This window comes from Perca fluviatilis, chromosome 5 (genome assembly GCF_010015445.1).
Source record: "Perca fluviatilis chromosome 5, GENO_Pfluv_1.0, whole genome shotgun sequence".
NCBI lineage: Eukaryota > Metazoa > Chordata > Actinopteri > Perciformes > Percidae > Perca > Perca fluviatilis.
Window position 1 is genome coordinate 21,070,204 of NC_053116.1, and position 22,983 is coordinate 21,093,186.

Genomic DNA, 22,983 nt, shown 5'->3' on the forward strand with positions numbered 1-22,983 from the left:
TGGCAGCGAGGTTGCTGTCAGTTGTGTGAAATGCACACCGGTTGTTTTTAGTACACATGATTAAATGCCAGTGGGAAAAGGAGGAACAGTGCCATACACCTGCAGAAAAAGTCATTTATGAGCATTTCAGTTACAGAACGGCTGCAGTGGAGGGAAAGATCCTCTCATGTTCTCTTTATAACCAATTGACTGTCTGATCAGAGCTTCCTCAGAGGACATGCCATGTAATATTGACCAAATATTGCATTAAGTTGTTTTATTATTTTTGTTGTGTTAGTGAAATGGGTTACAGTGTCCGTGTCTCTCTGTAATGTAAGTATTCAGTGCCCCCTGCAGGTTTAAATGGTTTATGGGTCTACCTGTTTTATACAGTCAATGGAGGCTACTCAATCACATAATTTAACAAAGATTACACACTGATTATCCCATATGGTTCTTTTTTTCATACTCAAAAATAGAATGGGTATTATGGGATATAGCATACTCTAGATTGATGTAGGTCTTTGTTGTCCCAAGCTTTGGCAACCAAGCAATTACAAAAGATACAGTACAATGACATTCTTTTTTTAATATTACCTTTACTTAAAGTTGGAAAAAATATTGTTCTATTGGACATGCTCATCCAACAACATGTAGCCATATCTGTTTCATTTAACAAGCATGTCAATTTCTCATTTTCCTCAACCACTAGGGGGCATGATATAGTGGTTGATACACACACACACACACACACACACACACACACACACACACACACACACACACACACACACACACACACACACACACACACACACACACACCTCATTGGACTTTCTCACTTTGTGCTTTGCTATCTTGGCTTGTGAACTACGTGCAACTCTGAATGTGTGAGCATAAGAGAAAACAAAGCCAATGAGATTACAACATTTACATTTAATGACGAGAATGTATTGTCGGCCTCTGTTAAATAGGAATTTCTATACAAATATAATTTGAAAGTGATATTTTAGATTCCTCAACATTAGCTACTATTGAGAGCAAAGCAAAATAAGTCAATAAGTCAGACTACTGTATGCGTACACTTATATGCTGTAACATGTTTGCTTGGCTGAAAAGATTTGTAGGCCTATATTTCTTGCACTAAACCAGCTGCAGACCTTTATGAAATAACTGTTAATGGAAAAACACTTAAAAGCAGACATAATGTTCAAGAACTCCGTACGCGGCATGTTAGTGTTTCACAGGTAGGCTATTTAACTGACTTTGCAGTAGGCCTATCGTTACTCATCATTTCATTTTGTTACGAGAAATAAAAATCAGGATTCTGTAGAAATATTGAGCCAACATGGCTGATCCCAGCGAGCCAGTTGCAGGGAACGCCGCCTCTCCCTCCCACCTCCACGTTTGACGAAAAGCGCATGAAATAGGAGAAAAGGAGGTGTGTTAGGGCATGCGCAAACGGTGCTCGCCGTTTAGTTATCCCATTTTTTTGAGGCGTCGAGCTTACGTCACGGGCTCGGCCACAGTGCTGGAGCTTGAGATTCACCATCCACTCATGCAACCACAAGCACAGAGAGGTATTAGCGCTCCGAGGGGGAAAAACGCTTTTACTTTTTAATTTTTCTTTTTAGTTTGGCACGGAATGAGCTTACTGGAGCCGGGCGGCTGCTGCAGCGCTTCTGGACGTGTGGACAATTGTGGTGGCATGGTGTGGTGAAACAGAGACCCCAGCAAGCACTGAGAGACAGAGGTTACACAGTGCATCATGTTTGAATGCGAATAATCAATTAGAAATATACATGACTGAGCTGCTGCATTGTCTATAGCCTCGCCGGGCTGTAGCAAGTCTCCTTTTTCCTCCGCCGCCGTGCTGAGGGGCTGAGGGTGCAACTGAACGGACAATCGCACCCGGACTATTGAAGGGGTTCGGATGAGGTGGTTGATCGGGTTGTTAGGTTTTAGAAATCCAGCCAACTTTTCCTCTATTCCTTTCTAACAGCAGTGCCAGCGAGCATTGCTCAGGATATGGCGATGAGGTTGTTCTACTTGGGATTTATACTCTGCTTGGAGATCACCTCTCCTAACGGTGCAACCGTAGGTAAGAAGCCTGTTGTGTTATCCTTGCATTGTGATACTCGAGAAAGCATGAGCACTTTTTTTTTTTTTTTTTTTTCTGCAAAGCATCTGTGCACAGGCCTATGTTCACCAGAGTTGGAGCCAACATCGCAAATAGGTTGCCTTCACAATAACACAGTGTGCCCACAGCAGTCTTCTCAGAGGAACTGATCAGTAATTAGGAAAGACCTAAATCGGAGAAAGTACCGCACAAATAAGCAGCGCATTGATTTTTTTGGCGTATAATCAGTCTGCGTTTTTTTTTAGCTGTGCTCCTGTCTGAGCAGACAGAATGGGCCTGCCTGCAAGGATGGCAGACAGTGAGGTTATTCACTGTTGGAATATCCGGCAGGTAGGTTAAAAAGCAACACTTGCAAGAACGAGCCTCTTACACAAAACAACATAATTTCTGATTGACTGCGACAAAATGACTATATCTTCTCTCAACAAAAATGCAATTCCTCATGTAGGCTATTTGTCTATATGACTACAGCTGATTGCTACCATTCAAACCAAACGTGCTGTTTTTTTATTTAAAAAAAAGCATCAGGCTTAAGTATCATATCAAACCTGTGAGCCATCGGTCAGATCAGCTTTTGTGTTTGTTTTTAGTTCCTCTTCGCACATGAAAACAAAGGTGGCTCGTAAAGGTGTAATCATAATGGCGCGGCTTGTCCCGACGTGTCACGTCAGTAGCTGCTTGGAAATCATAACTTGTTAGTGACATTGAAATGAATAGTTCTCCTGTTACGTCCCAGGAGCTCCTTTAAAACTCCAGAATCCCTAATAGTAATGAGATATTAAATGCACCATTGCTCTTGTGACAATGCATTGCAGACCTGTTGAGCGATCAGTCTGCTCAGGAACCTTGAAATAGCAAAATAGCACATGTATCTGTATTTTTTTTCAACAGATAAACCTTGCCATTCAATATGTAACTTTGCACTTACATAAAAAGTATTAGGTTTACCCAAAAAGGACATGCTACATTGAGGCTATGTATTGTGATATTCTGAAGTCTTTTGTAAGTCATTCATAATAGGCTATATTGTGGCTGTCAAACAGTGAAAAATCCAGTATGTCCTCTGTCCCCTCCAGCTCAGACCTGACAGCCTTGTCTTTGAATACATATTTGTAATATTAATCTGACACTTTACTTGACTCGGGTAGCCCATGTTTACTTTAAAGCACAAAGAAAAGTAACACATTAAAAGAGTGAATGCCATAGCTGAGGTTACAGGACTGAGCAAGCACCTCCCACTTCCTCCATCAGTATGTAACATCTGGACACAGGGACACCATTAATCCAATTTAGATGTGACTGCAAGGGGGGAGGGGCCATCTGAAGAGCTGGGGGGTGAGGGCGGATGAAGCGAAATAAACTTCAAGAATCAGTCTTGGATGCTCTCTGAAACTGACACTTAGTTACATCACAGGGAGTCAGGGAATGGAAATGATGTATGTGTGTTACATCATTCGTAACAGTTGATTTATACAGTTGGTCCAAAAGGGTAGAAGTGGTCAAGTGAATGGTTGTAAGCCCTAAGGCCAGCCACTTGGACTGGATTTGTCTGGATCATTACAGCATGAATTTAAGAATGGGAAAGGATTAGTGAGGGGAAGGTTGATTAGAGTTCATTATTGTGGCACTTAAAGGTGTCAGACTGACAAAATCCAGTTTAGTGCTGATGAGCCATGATTATATTCAGCAATATGAGGAAAGGTGAACACAATATGATTTAGATTTATTTATTTATTTATTTACCCTAGACCACAAATTGTTGTATGGATGCTTGCTGTTAATTTTTTGTTTACATTTGGGATGCAACTAACCATTATTTCCATTATTGATTTAATCTGCAGATCCTTTTAGCAGGTAACAGATTAATTGTTGTGACATATTCAAATGGCTTGTTTTGTCTAGCTGCCTGTCCAAAACTCAAATATATTCAGTTTCTGATAACATCACAAAGTACAGCATCACATTCTAACATTTGAGAAGCTATAGATATAGCATGTTTTCTTGTGACTCAATAAATAGTCTATTATGAATGAATGAAGAAATTTATTTCAGACATATCAAAAATAAACCAAACAAAACATCAAAGAAATGTACAAATATGTTAAATAAGCAAAATATTCAAAAACAATAAGACACATTAACCAACATAGACATGTCTCAAAAGGAGTAGGAAGAAGTATACACTTATTTAATCCTACCCCTTTTCCATAGCTCAGTAATTAATTATTTTATTATTATTATATTATGAAATAACCACATGGTTAAGCCAATTTTCTATTTTCCTGTATGAATTAAATAATTGTCAAATGAAAAGTACTGAGTGTCTTCGCATTTTATTAAAAATTTTAGTGCAAAATGAACCTAACGTGCAAGGAACAGAATGTAAAATGTCATCCAAATGACTTAAATGTTGCTTTAATATTTGCTTTAAATAGACATTTTTATATTGTTTTGATGATATATATATATATATATATATATATATATATATATAATATCGTCATATTGCCCAGGCCTACTATGGACCTAGAACTTTCATTTCAGCTCGGTTGACATTACATTCATTATTTTAGCTATGTCATTTTAAGATTTTGCTGAGAAATTTGCAGTTCAATATTGATTTATTTGTAGTTTTGAATTAAATTCTGCATTTCATGTTGCAAAATTGTCCCATGTTAAATGAAATCCTTCACCTTTACTTATTGTTTGGAATTATACCACCAAGACGTTCACGTTGGATAACTTTATGACTACTGAGCTTATGTATACGATCTCAACAACCTTTAGAAGCAGAAGAATCCCGTTGGTGAAAAGTATAAATGTGGGTCAGAGGCTAAAGAGGTTGAATTCCTGAGGAGCCTAGACTCTGTTTACCTGACCTTTTTAATGGGACCTGGCTTTACCTTTTCCTTAGAACTGTCACTGGAAACATCTGCTGCAAAAATTCAGCATCCTTCATACAAATTCAACAGCTAATAGAACTTAGATTGCTCTCTTCAGCTCTTCCAAGTGGAGGTCACTGGGGAGTGGTTATTGTAACTAAAGTATATACACTTGAGGATGTTTGTTGATGCACTTTTATCAGGTAACACAGATAATCCCCATAGTGTTGTTCTGCCATTCAGAGACTTCTCACAGAAAAACTGGATAAAAAAGCATAATATATGTGAATTGAAATACAGCCAAAGTGTCCAAGTTTTGAACACATTCTTTTGCTTCAGAAGGAGATTTAATGTAAAGCTTGTGTGCAGGTGTTTTGCATTTTGGTATTGACCTATAGTGAAAATATTTGGGAAATGATAATAGCAGACGGTGGGATTCTTTACTGTAGCTGCAGAAAAGCTCTCCTTTTTCATTTTATCCCTCTACTTCCTGCACTGCAATGTAATCAACTGTGACCAGTAGGCCCAACCTGATTTAACATAAATGTCCTCAGTGTTGTTCCCCACATATTGAAGGTGTGAGACTGCAGATGAGAGTGTTTGTTGATTGTGAATAGCAGGGATGTACTGTAATTGGTGTTTTCTGCTAGCTACACCACTGTTTACCCTTTTTAAGACTCCCAAAAAGGAACGGATCGGCTCCTTTAACAAAATAGGGAGTGTGTGGGTGTGTGTTAATGCAGCTCTGTAAGATTCATTGGGTCATTGTTGGTGACATAATCAGGCTTGCTTTGCTTTCCTGCTTTCCTTTTCTGTCAATATGAGGATGCCTCTTAGAAATTTGTATTTTATTTTAACATGACACACACCACAACACATCAGATAGGGACAAGTCGCACTTCATAAAGACAGTACACAGAGTTGTTCAAATGTTGCAAAGGGTTGCAATGTTTGCCTAACACCTTGCACAACTGTGAGATACTGGCTTTGTGACCCCTGTTTTACTTGGGCATCATTAGGCCGGTTACACACTGGCTGCGTGGCGTTTCTGTTGCGTGTCAGCTGCGTGGCGTCTGCTTGGATTTTTCTATGTCTTTACACACCAGAAACGTGTCAGACGCGGTGCTGCTGCTAGCCTTTTCTGGACACATGTATGTTTCCCATTGATAAGATGAAATACCATGTTAAACATAAATATATACTGATTTGATTACAGCAAAGACAACGTCGGCAGTATTAATGGCAAAATAGGCTACAGAATATTTCGTTCTGTATTGACAGGTGCAATATTAGAAAATCAATTTGTTTTTTGTTTTTTTTTAAATTACATTTATATCTGCATTTATATCAAAACCTAGAGACTTTCAAACATCAACATATCATTTATTAATATGTATTTGTGTCTAAACGACATCAAAACATCTTTTCCTATTCTATTTTGCCTGGAAACGCTTCTAACACGCTTGCGTGTCACATGAAAAATAGGCGTTGGTTCTATTTCTAGCAGGCATGCGTTTTCGGCGCGGCTCGAATCGCGCCTGAGACGCGCGTTTCACGCAGGCAGTGTGTAAGCTCTAACCTGTTAACAGGGGAGCCGAAATATAAACGGACATGCCACACAGCTGACACGCTCGCGCGACGCATCCAATGTGTAACCGGCCTAAGTGGTGAACTCCTCACCTGATGCATCATGCTGACCCTCCTGATTGTCCGTTTTTGGACCCTTCTAGCTGCAGCTCTTGTAGGTTTGTTGGCTTTACCGGGTCACACTCTTGTACAACTCAGATGTTGTCGATGTCCCTGGCTTTGCGCTCGACAGGAGAATCGATTTGATCACAGGGACCCATGGCTGCTTTCACACCTGGTGGTCAGAGGAGAGAATCTGATATATGGAGATAAGAGTCCAATTTCATGGACTGCTGCAATGTGTCAAAGCTGTTTACTTTCATCAAGGTCACAGAAATGTCTCAGTATTGGTACATTGGGTGTACGTGAAACAAACATGTATGCGGTCTGTGTTGTCGGAAAAATATGGACACAATTAAAAAAATAATTTATAGTACCTCTGTGTAAGGGTAAATGTTACTGTTTGATGGATTGTATCACAATTACTGTAGCTAACCTTCCTTTTTCATTTTCAGTCTCTTGGAAGATAAATAAAACATACATTTAAGGGCATACAATACTAAGACATACAACATTATATCACAAATATAGTGCAAACATTGAGATCTGGCACATAGCAACATAAAAACAGTTAAAGCATACAGTACTTAAATAAAGATAAATGCATTAGTTAACCATTTTTGACGGACCTGTGTTTTTTTTTTATTTTTTTTTTTATGCATTAATTTCTAAATTGATTGTCTAGAAAATGTGTATTGTATGACTATATGTATTTATATCATGATATAAAATCAAATATACTGTGATTTTGCTGATGGTGTAAACACCTCGCCAGTTTTATCTACTTTACTGCAACTTCAATACTTTCCATCTCATAACTTGCTAACACGTGCTCATCCACTCTCAGATTACTTCAGCACAGCAGCTCAAACCAACAGTTAGACAGTTAGATCACATAACCAGGTGATCTAACTGACATCTGCCTTGGCAATATAGTATATGTAGCATGTCCTGAAGTACCTAAAATGGTTAAATAAAAAGTCTACACAATGTTGCAATTTTACAACATGTGCTGAAAATGCAGCATCATGAGATAAACTGAATGCACCCCTTTAACGCTTATGACGCTGCTACTTAAAACACATGGCTACAAGAACTCTTAAACTCATGAAATGTACATTACAAGAAAAACAATAGATTACATTTTTATCATTAATACCTAACCTAATACCATAATTAACAAAGGCTCCTAGTAAAGCATTACAATATTTTAAGAAGAAATTAAGAATGTTCATGAAATGGCATGTTTAATGTCACGCTATTCAAAATAGACAGTTCACACATTAACATACTTACACTTCTGTTACACTGTAATCCATTATACCTATACTATCAGTTACATCGCTGACCAGTTATGCTGTTCTCAAAAACTGTAAACAAACAATTGTAAAATCTTTCCCCACTAAAGTGTTTGTCATCTCAATAAGCAATGGTACTAAAAGTACATGTTTTCTATATTAATGTGTGTCACAGAAAAACACTTCGCGAGACACTATGGGCGTATCTAATGAGCACTAGTTTCACTTGTTAGAACTCTGTCAAGCCTTTTGCTTATATTTGAACACAAAATTCACATTGACTTTAGTTTGTAGACTATAAATGAAAGCAGTTTGAAACCTTTTTGAGTTTGTATTTCTATGTCTGATTCTGTTATCACCTCAAAACTCTCCTGACCGGGAACCAGTTGGATGTATTCTGTAGGACAATCATGCTTTGTAATTTAACTCACTCGTGCTGGCATTATAGTGTATGCTGCATTTTCAGAAGGTCTAAGGAAGTTTCATTTAAAGATGAGACATTTTGTATCACACATTTAAGTTTCAGGATTTCTCGGCTGAACAAAGAGGTCATGTGTTAGGATGTAAAGCGGATGACAACTAATTTGTGTATTGTTTGAGTCATTCCCAGCAATTACTGAGCCAGGAACATCCCTCCCTCCTGCCTCCTTTTTAGACTGAATTTAATGAGTTCATAGAGATAGACTTTCATTAAATCGCAGAAACATTTCATCCTTCAGCTGAGGTAAATCCTCATACTGTATCTGTGCCTTATTCCTGTAGCCTCAATGTTTTTTTCCTGGTAGCTTCAGAGGACAGAGGCAAGGCAGGATTGACAGTCATCTCAGTTGCAGTTGCCTTGCAGTGAATTTATGTGTCCCAGCCTTCATTTCATGGCACACATATTCTGTTTTCATAACAGCTGAATCTGGTTGGACTTTTCCTCTATGGGTGCACAGAGCTGTGCTGTGCTGTGCTATGCAGAAACTACAGGGCGGGTGTGGAAGAGCTCTGTAGAAAGCACCATGAGACCTATTTACATTTATCTTTATGGCCATCAATCACACTCAATCAGTGAATGTCTTTTACTGCGTTGCCTTTTATTGCTCTGGCCTGTGACGTCCTGCAGAGCCTCATCAGGTTACTTCCGAGGTCAAAGCTGCACCCTTTTGTTGTGCCATGACAAAAACAATGAGGCTCTCAGGCACATGAGTAGGCACAAACTCAAACTCAGTCTTCTGCTGTTTGTGCATGTTCAACCTCTTTGAAAATAGCTATTGTGGATTAGAACTTGAATAGCCTATGGCCATTGAATGTGCACTGTGAGCTGGTTAAAGTGCTTGGCTGTGGCTTGGCTTGACACAAAGCTAAGTGGTTGTTTCCACTGGATGGGCACTGCACAGTGTGGGCATTGAAGAAGTTCATTCAGTGGCAACAGCAGTGGTCAGGGCAGGGCTTTACATTAGATAGTGTTTATTCCTCCTTTCTACCCTCTTATACCATAATATTCTACATTTTACATCTAAAAGGCTCAGACTTTGGTTAAAAAAGATTCCATGTGAATAATTAATAGAGCACAACATTCAAAATAACGGCTTCCCTCTGCCCTCATTCTTTTCCCTGTGGTCCTTGTTTGGTTTTAATTGTTATTTATAATGCATGGTTCTTGCTTTGAAATCCTGCTAAACTGAGCACAGAGAAATCACTTCAAACTTGACCGCAGGGGTCTAATTACATACTGTAGTCAGTTTGCTTTTTTTCACTCCCTGAAACACTGGAAGACCTGAGTTCCACAATGGAGGACCAGGAAGGGGTGAAGTGATGAGAAACAGTTCTGGTTTTATTTCTACTTTCTTTTGTCGCTGCCATTGTACTTATTCATTCAAGTCATTTCCCATTCCCATTCGTACTGTTATCTTTTAACAGCATTTAATAGAATCCATGCTCTATTGCTCAGCCTGGAAATTATCCACAAGGGGATTGGGTTGGTTGAATACTAGGATGTAACAAATTTACTTTTGTTCACAAGCATGCCTCTAGTGTTAGAGGCATGCTTGTGAAACAGAAGTAAATTTCATATATCAATTTATTGGTGAAAATTCCAGCTCAGTCTGTGCATTAGGATGATGGTCATCACTGTGGTGTGTGGCTAAAGCAAAAAAAAAAATATATATATTATTACAGCCAAATAGAACGTATTCAATAATATGTTCAAAAATGGTTTTCACATAACAAACTTTTACTTAATAAGAAGAAATCATATACCATGTTGTTCGGCACTAAATTTTATTCTCGTTACCCAGTTAATAATTGTTCAATTCGCTTTTTGGATGGAACAACACTTGAGAAAGTGGAGGAATTTAAATATCTTGGTCTCTTGCTTGATTCTCAGCTTTCTTTAAATATTATTTCAGTTGTTAAGAAAATAAACTGCAGTCTGAGAACACTATATCGTTCTATCAACTGTTTTACACTACAGGTAAGGAAAAGGATCATCTCACAGCTTCTATTATCAATATTAGATTATGCAGATGTTATTTATCAGAATACCTCTGAAACAAATCTTATCCCTCTCAATGTAGCCTATAACAGTCTCTGTCGATTTGTTCTGAGGTGTCCTTATAGAACCCACCATTGCCTGATGTATTAGTCGCTTCATTGGTTAACTCCCAAATTTAGAAGGCATTCTCACTGGCTGCATTTTATTTTTAAATCAATTTTCTTTAACTATCCTACTTATTTGAAACAACATTTAATCCCATATAGATCAACATAGTCTGAGACATACTGTGTACCCCTTTTTCTTTGTTCCCAGAATCTCCAAAGAAATTGGACGACGTGCCTTTTAAATTTAAAGGACCTGATTGGAATACCTTGCCCACTTCACTTAGATCAGTTACTTCATTTGTTTTGTTTAAAGCATCTGTCTTTAATTATTAATAATATAATATAAACCTGCTCTTGTTTCTAACTTGACATATTTAGATTTTTGTTTTATTTATTTATTTTATGAGTTGGCTCCTGTTTGTGCATCTACTTAAATAGCATCATATTTGGGATGTATGCAAATTTACTGTGTTTTTAATTGTATGTATGTGGGGGAGGGGGGTCAGTTGTTGTTGGAGCAGTTAGGCTTGGGAGTGATGTATGTATTTGTGAATGTATTCTGTGTTTTCTATTTACTGTTTAATTGTTTTAATGAGATAATTCATCATAAGGGGTTATCCTACTAATAAATACATCTAAATACATCTAATGTGCAGCGAGAAGTCAGTCCTCTATTACACATTGCACTCTAATCATTTCTTGCAGCAACGAGAAGCAAAGAATTTTCTGTGAATTCAGAAGAAAAGCTGCTTGGTTTCTTTGAATCTAGCTGCTCATCTGTAACAGGTTGTCTTTTTTTTTTTTAGGCAAAGCTACACACATGAAATCAATTAGAAGGTGCTGGAATGTGCTGCATGGATCTGGAGTTGATTTATAGAGCAGGAATGGCCATATTGAGAGAGACAGATTGGAGCGGGGAAAGTGGGTCAGTGTTGTGTCCCAGCTCGTGATGGTGTCTGGAGGCCTCCATCACTTGGCTGCTGAATTGGTGCCACAACACCATTTACTCACCGCCCAGTCCTCTTCCATCCCACAGAGTTGCTTTTGGCCTTTTGAGATTGTTTAATAAAAGTTTTTTGGATTACATAAAAGCAAAACAACACCTTAAATGTATTATTGCAAATGAAAAGATGGCCTTGAAAGGACTTGATTCTTTTTATCAGGCACTCAGGACGGTCATTTCTACAAAAGTGGGGCTCTATCTACGTTTATGCATTTGCTCATTCGCTCATGTTTAATGCTTTTTGCCATGCACAGTGCTGAGGGGCAATTCAGTGTGCAGTGTTTAGACGGCGCAGATATCCAGTGGCCCTGCATAAGGAAATACAGTGTGTGCTCCATACAACTGGCAGTATGCTCAAAATCAAACCAAGTCAGCCACCTGGAGCCTGGGCATCCACATACTAGGAAGCGACTTTCTAGCATTTATATCATAGTTTGTATGTTAACTCTGGATTAAAACCTTTTGTTTAATGTATATTTTAGTGACAACACCATAGAGGAGCCTGTGTGTTAATTTAGCTTTTACACAATAATACATAGCCCTCTATTCTACCCTCAGAGCACCTAAAAAGAGCAAGTGTAATGCTTTCAGCACTTAATAACTAGGGGAAATCCTCGAATGAATCTTTTTGGCCAGTAAGTAAAACAGCAATTTGTTCACTGTGATTTCTTGATTTGACAAGATAATGAGGAAAGAAAATACAACTACAGTCTGATTCCTAATTTTGACAACAGACATCCCAATTTAATGCCCTTGACTTTCTACTTCTCCAAAAAAAAAGTAAAACCATTAAAAAAAACTCAGTGTAAAGAATCAGATGTTTAGTTGATTAGAAATACTAATCCCATATCTAATGGACCAATACTCAAGACATTTTTACTGCTTTATGTTTAGTACTGGCCTTCAGGCATTCTTGGACTGACAGTTGCCTCAAGGACTTTCTTAGCATTTATATTTAATGCCTTTGCTGTATCACTCTTCCCGTAAAGATATTTTAAATGAAATACAGTCAGTGCAACATATTGTAACTACATTAGAGTGACCAAGATGGTCATTTTGTTTTTTGTGGAAGACAGCTGTTGTGTTTTTTTTAAACCAGCCAAATAAAGATATTTGCTCATTGTGTAATTTCTCTTCAGAAACAGATACTCCATTTCCTGTAGAGCTTTGAAAATTGCCCTAACTTAGTAATGGTGTGAAATTCAAAACTCTTGAGGGTTTCAACTCAACTTTCGTCTCTAATTAGATGTATTTTTGCTCTAATGGCTACAGAAAAACATATAAAAGGATGGTTGTTTTTCTCAGGTTATCTTAGAATATAATTTTTTGTGTGATAATCCTGTTTTTTTTTGTGGACAGAAGAGTTGAACGTGGGATTTCCGACCATTTAGTCACGGCAGTGTGATCAAGTTGCCTTCAGCTGTGGCAGGAAATGCTTTAGTTGGAATGGCTTTATCGGGAGGGGACTCTGTTGGAGGGCTTATAGGAGTTCCTGTAAGTGGAGTATTTACCTTGATTCAATGGGATTGGTGTTTGCTGTTGGGCCAATCCTAGGAGAATAAATAAAAGCCTTCTTTATTCCCTTTTTATAGGTAAAAGTGGACTCAAATGGTTTAACATCCCAGCCTGATTTGGACCATCTAAAATCTTTTAGCGTTTTGGCAAGAACTTTGGAAAAAAGGTGACTTTGCAGGCTGAATTAACAATTCACATCTCTGTTTGAGATATTTCAGTGGGCTTTGAAAGAGGACTGCTGAGGGGGAAAGACTGCCAGTCTTTCCCCCAGTCTCTAACCCCTTCTCTGCCACAACCTCCAATTAGGCTCAGAGGTTCTCCCCTCTGTGGTCATTTCATGCTGGTGTGTAAAGCGATGATAAAATTAGAACCCACAATGTTTTATTTCCAGTTTTATGCCCACTCACAGGGAACAACTGGCTCAGCCCAGCTGCTTCACATGGGAGACCAGAGAGATTGAAGGAATGCCTGTCAGAGGTTTTAATGCTTTTACTCATTTCAGCTCAGGGCTAAGTCAGTGTGGCTTTTTGTTTGGTTGTTTAGATAGATTAAATGGCAACATATAAGACCAGGCAAATCCAGTGTATTTACCACCATACAGAATGTACCAGGACATTGGTAATCTGAAAGGAAGCAAAACTAACAAGTTGGCCTCAGGCCATGCCTAGTCTCTCTCTCATTCCCTCATCGAGGGGTTGGGTGTGTGCATGTCGTCCAAATCCATTCAGTCACTGGTCTATCCATCCATTATTTTACAGCTCTCTGTTTCACTCTCATCTTGAATTTTAAATGCTGTCACATTCTTGCAACATTTGATACAATATGTATTATGGCGTCTCATGGCCGAGTTGAAATCTCATTCTATTGCATCACTTGAATTTAGTTTTGTAAGCCTTGCCCCTGCCATTGTGTGAAGAGCGAACGCTCTGCATTTTAAAACCCAGTGCTGCTCTGTCTTTTTCTTAATCTCTTCATATATGAAGGTGTTGTTCACATAAGGTAAGCTGTGATCTGATCCCCGCAACCCTTCAGCTTCTAATTGTATTTCCAAAAACATGACACTCAGAAGTCTCAGTGTTTAGTACACGTACACTTCACTGTCACATGAAAAAAAGCCCAGGTCTAAACCCCTTAGTCTGAGAGTCAAAAGGAACGTGATTGCAATGATACATTAGCCTCATGCTCTCTTGTGATTTCAGTCACATCCCAGCCCCCTTGCGGTGCACCCCCCACCCTAGCGCCCACCCCAAACACCTCTCTGCCTGCCAAGTACATAGGGAGGCAAGTCATCCAGGGCGAGAGAGGGCTCATTCCCTGCAGAGAATCACAATGAGACCTTCAGTGCCGTCCTTCCCAGAGCATTAACAGTACAACAGTACAGTCACAGCAACCTCCTGCCTGAAATGGCCTTTGTGTTCTTTTTTTATTGTGTGTAACATTTTTGACCACTCTCATAACAGGAAGACTTTTATATATGTGTGTGTGTGTGTGTGTGTGTGTGTGTGTGTGTGTGTGTGTGTGTGTGTGTGTGTGTGTGTGTGTGTGTGTGTGTGTGTGTGTGTGTGTGTGTGTGTGTGTGTGTGTGTGTGTGTGGATTAGATATAGAAACCTATTTTCATTTTTTCTTACTGACGGGGAATGTTAGCTCAGAATTTCAGGTTTTAAATTTGTATTCAGGTTGGATTTTAATTTGGCTGTTTTAGTGAAGGATTATGCCATTAATGAACTTGAAAATGTACTCGAAACTCTCTTCCTTACTGCATACAGCCTTTAAATGTTTTAACATTGTTTCATTTAAAGGATCAATTCACTTAAATGACAAAATAAAAAAAATATCTATAGTGGTGTGTAGCCATTCAAAGTTTTTGTTTGTTTTTGAGGTGTCCATCTGAAATTTCCGCCACCACTTCAATAAGTAAAAGGAATTCCATTGATTGTGCTTGAAGCATTTAAACCCATATGTCCAAAAATTCAACAGGAATGTGTCTTTTCAGAAACAATGTTCGCATCAGTAATAGTAATCCTAAGACCTCAGTGTGACCAATTTTCACTGAAACTACTTTCTACAGGACAAAAGGGAAATAAACAAAAACCTGTCCTGTAGATTGTAACCGTGACGGGGACAAGGATTTGAAAATATACACTTCGAGTGTTATGAGCATCCCAATTGAAATTTGGTCCACCTCAATTGTATTGGGGTGGAGGCAGAGCTCTCAGAGACAGATATGTCTAAACCTTGGCAAATAACACCAAATCTTCATAACTAGACACAAGAGGTACGTGACAAAATCGGTTTAGTTTTTTTTGTAATTTGGGGTGAACTGGCCCTTTTTTAAGATGCATTTTTTAAATAAGTGACTAATTCAGTTTTGACAGACATAGAGCTCCATTTGACAAGGGTTTTTCTGAGTGTGGCTGAGTTAAAGCATGTCAGCGGTGTCAGACTGCTGATGGGTCATGAGCGTTGCTGTGGTGCTGCTAGCCTGTGGTACACCTCAACAATCTGTGCTGACTTACTGCCCAGAACTACCGCGCTCTGCACTTTCCCATGGGTCAGGCGGTGATTGAATGCCCAGTTATGTCTTTGCTGTGACACATGAAAGAGCCTCTGTGGTAAAAGTTGAAAAACACCCTAAGAGTAATAAAAATAAAAATAAAAAAGTGGAAAAGAAACGAGATGTCCATAAGAAGAGAGGAAACAACAAACAAACCCCAGAACTAAAAGGCACCACTGTTGATTGTAAACTTGTAGAGGAGGTTTTTTTCCTGACTAGAGTGTGCCTCTGGGTCTTCTGATACAAAAACATCATTGTAAACTTGGGCTGACCCTTGCATGTTGCTTTGCCCTGCTGAGTTAAGATCTATGCTGTTCATTCTATGTAGATTCTGCACAGGAGATAATAGATGAAAAGTGCTTGGAAAACATTATAACACATTAATAAATTAAACAGTCACTTTAATGCAGGTATTTTTCAGACTGGATTCTGAGAATTTCACTCTGAATGTATTGGTGATTGAAAAGTATTTCCAGCCACAGTTGCTTTGATGACACATCAATTTTCTCCTCCTTTTTTGCAGCCCCCAAAGCTGATGACCAGCCCAAAACCTGCAGCTCTAAGCAATTTGTATGTAAAGACCAGGTAACCTGTATCTCCAAAGGCTGGCGCTGCGATGGGGAGAAGGACTGTCCAGATGGCTCGGATGAATCCCCAGATATCTGTAAGTATGCCTACATGAAAGTAGCTACCAAAACTGTCCCTCACCTCTGCTCTCATGTTTTCTCCAAGCTGTTAATTCAGGGCAATCAGGACTAGAACTGGTTTTACTGGGCTTTGTTTTCTTGAGATTGCTATTTTGCAAACGAACCTGAAAGTCTGAAAAAAAAAAGTACTTTATACCTCATGTCACCACAAAGTGGTTGCTGCACATGAAGTTACATAACATCAAATTCGCTACCTCTAAATGCCTTTTAAAGAGACAACAGCACAATGTTCAGACAGTTTAATTTGGGCCTGAATAAGAGGTTGGATTATGCCCTTTCTACGAAGGACACAGGCTCACAGTGTGTGCTCTGGCTGCTTTGCTGAATTATAGCTCTAATTATGCAGCCGTGTTTAGTCTGAATGTTCATGGATGTGTCTGCTCTTGTCTGGACTCTTGCGGGATCTGTGCAGTCCCTAAGAGTCTTGTCCCAGCCTTTCACATCTGTCAAGCTCTCCATCCTGCCATTCCATCCATAAACTCTCCCTGGTAAAAGCCTTCTCTCTATTTTTATGCAGGCGCTAATGGTGATTTTACTGTCTGGATGTGCCACATCTAACATCTTTCATGCCACAAGCATTCTCACAATAGTCTGGCATGCAGAGACAAGCAGCTGACACCCAGTATTAAGGGACTTGTTATTGTGGGTAAAAACACAATTAAGTATTAACACAATGGATTAGGGATTGAATATGTGTAAAATAGCTGAGGGTGTCGAGAGCTGTCATTTTCTGATTCAGAGCTAAAATACAAAGGTGAAGCTGTTCTGTCATCTACTATCTATGCTCTCCTTTATTGATACACACAGATGAGAATTTACTGCGAACTAATTCATGTTTAAAGTGTACAGTAAATTTTGTAAAAATATATTGCTAAAGGTTTTTTTAGATGGAAAGAAAATGATCAATTGTAGTTTTGTAAACAACACAGAAAACACAGAACATATGCAATTTTATGCAAGTGTGACCCACATAATCCACTCAATCAAGTGAATTCAATTTCTGCCTTCTTCTGCTAGGCAATTGAGTGAATTTTCCATAGCACTTATGTAATTTGGTGACACAGTCAATGGTGTGATTCATCTTTTGCACGGGGAGATGAAGAGCGGCGTTTCAGCAGAACATCAAGATATGTTCTGCTCAATTACTCTCTTCCTATGGGCTCTATTCTGCTCTCACTTTACCTTTTAGTTAAGATGCTCTATTCGTGTGAGTTTCTGATGCAGTCATAATAAATATGATACTGCAGTAAATGCACATTTTCTCTCTACAGTGCAATGTGTTTGCAGTCTAACAAGCACAGTCAAAAGCAGAGGCGCCTTTTTTAAGTATCACAATGAAAGGCAGTCAGCCTGTGATTTTATCCACAGTCGTTTAGTTGATCCATCCATTAAATATGAGTAGTGTTTGGAAAGGAGCGCTGCAGATAAAGCTACAGAGTGAATCGCCCTGCGCCAGCATAGATGGAGGCAGGCATGTTTGGAGGAGTATGACTCTGAAGGTTATTTAAAATACTGCTCTGACTCAGAGGAATGCAAAAGTCTTTTACTTTTTATCTTGGCTTTTCCATTCATTGGATGAAACAGTTTGCAGGTCATCAGCCTGGTTTCTCCTCTACTGGGAAGCAACATGAGAGGCAATCTGACCCTGGCATGCTGTAAGCAAGGCTGCTCTTAACTGATCTATTATGGAAATAGATATAAAGGCAAGCCAAACATTGAGCCATCTGAGTGCGGGACTGTAATCTGGATCAACTGGGGAAGTTTTGTGTTGATGCAATTTTTTATTTTATTTTGAAAGCTCAATGTGTCATCTGTTCATCCATTGCTCCCTTATCAGCCGCAAAGTCAACAAAAGCAGTCAAGCTTTTCTCCTTCAAACTTAGTTTATGAAAGTCAGAAAATTCCCAGCTCTCTAGACGATTGTTCCAGCATGCCCCCTGACCGCAGTCTAGTTCTATGTGTTAATGTTGATGGGAATTACAGTGGTGCATGTTACTATAATTAAGACATTATCTCCAGTTCAAGTTAATTACTAACTACAGGTTTGGTTTACAAAGATTACTCATGGAGATTTCACAAGGCAAAAGCATTTTCCTTTTTTCTTCCACTTTCCTTTCTTCCCCTCTCTGTCCTGTGGCAGCTTGGCTATACTCCGATCTTGGTGTGGGATCGCCCCACAGTCTGGCCATTGTTTAAATCAGACTGACAGTGCAGGGCAGTGCATGCAGCTGACATGGAGCTTTGTTTCTTAAATCAATTAGTATATGATTTGAAAAGGGCATTGTGAGAATAAGAATCTGCCTGTATTATTCCACTCATCAATCAAGTGTTGTGATGGCACACAATGACTATAGCTTATTTGACTGAAGCAACAGTTTTGTTTCTGGGAAATGCCACCTGTTTTGTTTACGATGATCATGAATTCACTTGCTGCCAGAGTGGTGGGTGTTATAAACATGTGCTTTTGTCTAGTGGGGATCTTTGATCTACACCTCTGGTACCCATGCTAGAAGAAAGTGCACTCCTCAGTATCATACTGTCTGGAGGTCTAATTGCCTGTCGTTTCCAAACCATTCATCTGGGCTGTAATTATGTTGAGGAGCTAAAGACAGCCTTCTGCCACAGTAGTGGGGTTGTAACGTTACATCACATGAGGTGTTGACATGCTCTAGTTGAGGTTGACGCCAAGGGTCAATGTTGCATGTTAGCATCTTTTAGCCTATGGGCTTTTTTTTGTTTTGAATTGGAGGGGTACTGAGGCAGAGTGATGGGAAGGTACGTGCATGGATGCATGTTTTTGCACATGGATCTGCATGACCTGTCATTATAAATGAATCAGTAGGGGGCTGGTTGGCTGGATGTTGGGCCGTCAGAGTCCTCAGACCCCCAGTGTGTACCTCCCTCTTATAACCCCTTGTACACACTCTGATAGCCATCAGCAATCTGCCTGTACAGGCCCCTGTCTGCAGGTGTGGCCCTGTCATCCTCTTTCTGGGACTGCACTGACTCCCCCTCACCGCATGGCTTCAATTGGTGTCAGTCAAGCCATTTCACCTCAATTACATCGGGATTAGGGCACAGGAAGTGGTTGACACGTTCCCTCAGGGCAGGAGTATATGCTCTGTGTGTCTCAGCGGTGAGGCTCTGTGCAGGACACATTTTAAAGCTCTTATAGGTAGTTATGGCATGTTGTTAAATGTTTATTTTGCATCTATCTAGCAGAGATAAAGTGGTGAGGGTTGTTCAGGATGCCAATGCATGGCACTGTATCAAAATTGGGGCTTTTTAGCATATCATAATTTCTCATTTGAATAACAATTGAATAGCTTTAATGTTCTAACCATTGTGGTGACCGTTTGTTTCACGATGCTAGAATTAAGAGTGCTGTGTCACAACTTTCATTTCACAGCTCTGTTCAAACAGTTGCTGTACAAAACACTGACTCCCTCTGTCTGTGTCCCAAGTCTGTATGCAATTATGATTCTTGCGTGAACCACATTCACTGTGGTTGAGCCAGCGAATGGGAACAGATGTTTAAATAAGCCCTAGCATGTAAGCACTTTCTCCATCATGAGAAGTGCTTGCTATGAAGGAATCCCTTTCATCATCAAAAAAACGTATGCAGCTATTGTCTGCGCCTAATTCTCTGTTAGACTTTTTATCCCCTGATTTAGTATAAAAATGTCTACAGGAGGACTTCCAAGCAGGGGGTGAAATGCATCTCAATCATGCAAATACACTGCCTTTCTTTTCCCACACAGTACTATCTACTTTCATTCAGTGTGAGAAAATGAGCTGATTACTCAAAGTAGTTAACACTTGCAAATGACTAGCGACTCCCTAAACTCTTACTGTCAAGCTGTCATTAAATTCATCTCCATAGGCTAGTAGAAGTAGTAAACACATATATATATGTTATATCTTGATGCTTGAAAGTCATTTTGGGGGGATACACCTTGGAATGCAGTTTCATAATGAAATTGAGGGACCCTTGGCAGCAAGAGGCAATGTAAAGCCTGTTTTATGGTTCTGCGAACTCCACGCAGAGCTTTCGCCGTAGCCTACGTAACTGGTCTGATGTTTATACTTGTGAGAGAGTGACGGCAATTAGCTTCGGAGCGAGTAGCGACTCTAGAGTCATAGTGAGAGAAACAAAGTGTCTCCCCTGTGCTTTCTGACCACGGTGGGAAATCTGTAGCAGGAAAAGTTAACCCTCTCCTTGATTTCATGTTGTTTATGGAGAGAGAGAACCAGGAAATGAGTCGGGGGAAATGCAACGCTACCCAGCCATGGCCGAGTGACGTGTAGTTACATTTTTCGAGAGGTGCACGTCAGGCTACAGCGTAGGGTCCGGCGTAGACGCAGACAGGTCTGCGGGTGTACGCTGTGGATGCGACGCAGAAGGATAAAACGGCCTTTACAATAGCCAAATGTGGACTCCAGACACACCCTTTCCAGTAGACGTGATTTTTGTGACTTAATTTTCAACAGGACAATTTGTACTAACACACTGGAAACTCTTTCAAAGAGTCTGATGTAACAGTAGTGGCATGATACTGTGGTTAAAGTAGCACCCAACACACAACCATACCATGTCCCTTGGCCCTCACACTCTGGCCCATGCCAGTGGATGCCATGGCCTTCGGCCCGAGCTGTTTGGGAGGTCTGATGGGAAGATTGAGTTATCATCTCGGTGCAGCTGCCTGAGGCGTCCGTGGGCCACACAACAAGGTTATCTGTCTATCTCCTGCCCTCGAACCCCCTTCTGGACGATCGCCAGCCTGGTCCTTTGTCCGGCCCATCTGACTGTCACGCCTCAGCAGCATCTCCAAGACAACTAGTAACAGCCGACTGCTGAGGCAGTGGGATGGGATTGGAGACATGGAGCGATGAGGAGAAGGATGATCCTAGAGGAGAAGCCTTTAGTTTGTAGAGAAGCAAATGAGCAGATTAGCATTTAGGTTGACGAGGAAAATGGAAATGGCTTTGTAAAGCTTGGATTCATTTTACAGCCTTTTACATAGCCAGTCATGTAGCTGCGCTCACGGGGGGCACCATGCAGGGGCAGGAGGGTCTGTAGTGGCAGTGGTTGACACACTGCTTCCACAGAGGAAGGAGCAAAGCCCTGTAAATCCCTCTGGTCTGTGGCCCTGAGCCCTCCTCAGCTTCACCGGCCTATCAACAGACAGAGAACACAGCGCTTTCTCACGCCACACAGGCACCACTTGGCTTTCTCTGCTGTCTCCTCCACGCCCTGTCTCCTTCTCTCCCTCTTTCTTTCCTGTGTCCCAACTGTCTTCCTTTCTGCCTGTCAAAGCAGGCGGAGAAGCTAGATTCAAGTCATCTCTGTTCCTTGTTCCTCATATCTCATCTCCAGTCTTTCCTCTTGTGTAATTGCCTCACAGTTGTTTCCCCTGGTTGCAGATAGTTTGTTGGTTTGTTTTTTCTTTGTATGTTTCTTTAGGGAAATTGTTGTGCACAGTGACATTGACTCTGTGGCAACAAATTTACTGGACTTGTTTGACCAAGCAGGTACACAGATTTAATTACAATTCAAATTTATTTCAAGTGCAATATCACCATAAGACATGGTCTCAGAACAATGGATTCGTATTGCTGGAAGAATTCAGCTTCAAGTGATATCCAGTGCGATCCACCCAAGCTCTATCTTTTCAGTGTCAAACACTCACCCCCTGTAGGCTTGAAATGTTTCTGTAAATATAAACTGTGGATCCAGTTGAATCAAATTTAATGTTAGTTGATTACGATGGTTTTTATGGGATGAACAGTTTCAGTGGAGGGAAAAACCTGAAAATGATCACAGCAATTTTACAAACTAGTTGTGTAACATAATTCACCATTTTTGGATGAGTATCACTTTGACATGATCCTTTGACAAGATAGTCGAACGACTAGATACAGTGGAGTACAAAATGTACTGTTTATCTTATGTTGTCATATGTAATTGTTATTCATATTCATACTTTGATTATAAAGGATATATATACTATCATAGTAAGCGTGTTGAAACAAAAACTGGCACATCAGGTCTTCTTCTAGTGAGTAGTTGTGCTATACTGTAAGTCCTGTGTGCTTTGGCTGCCTCAGTAGGATTTGGCATAGCCATGTGCTTGTTGTGCATGCTGCTGTTAAGTGTGATTCCAGAGAGGGGCAGGCCTGCCTGTCACCCTGCACAACATATTCATTCGAGCTGACAGCAGACTTTATGGGAGTCAGTCAGGGGCTGGCATGGAACCCGAAGAGCAGGAAGAAAAGCAGGCTTTTATGCTAAGAACAAAAGATCGTCAGGGGATCCAAATTTAAGGTCATTGCATAACTACAGGAACTGAAGGATGGGGGATGGTGGGGTCCAATGGTTGAGGTGTTGGAGGGAAGCACACATTGGGAGAGAATGTCTTTACGTCACAACCCTGATGCCTAGTGCCGGTCAGACAAGTTAGTGGAACCCAGAGCCGCAAGCGAGGGATGACTGCACTCTGTATTGGGGGAATGATTTGAAGATGACACAGGCAGTGATGCATTACCTAAATCTACACTGTGCGTAGTGGATGTGTAATATTGTCTTTGCACAAAGTCATATGTCACTGCAAAGAGCGCATGCTGCAATAACC

At 40.1% G+C, this 22,983-nt stretch overlaps 1 protein-coding gene across 2 annotated transcripts in view; it reads left to right on the forward strand.

The window, feature by feature from the left end:
• Positions 1-1,503: 1,503 nt before the first annotated feature.
• The window catches only part of lrp1ab (low density lipoprotein receptor-related protein 1Ab), a 94,711-nt gene continuing 73,231 nt past the window's right edge, over positions 1,504-22,983 (forward strand). For both annotated transcript variants that reach the window (XM_039801494.1, XM_039801495.1), the window contains exons 1-2: positions 1,504-2,080; positions 16,168-16,308. In XM_039801494.1, the coding sequence (XP_039657428.1) occupies positions 2,008-2,080; positions 16,168-16,308 (214 nt within the window). In that variant the 5' untranslated portion in view covers positions 1,504-2,007. The remainder of the gene's footprint in view (positions 2,081-16,167; positions 16,309-22,983) is intronic.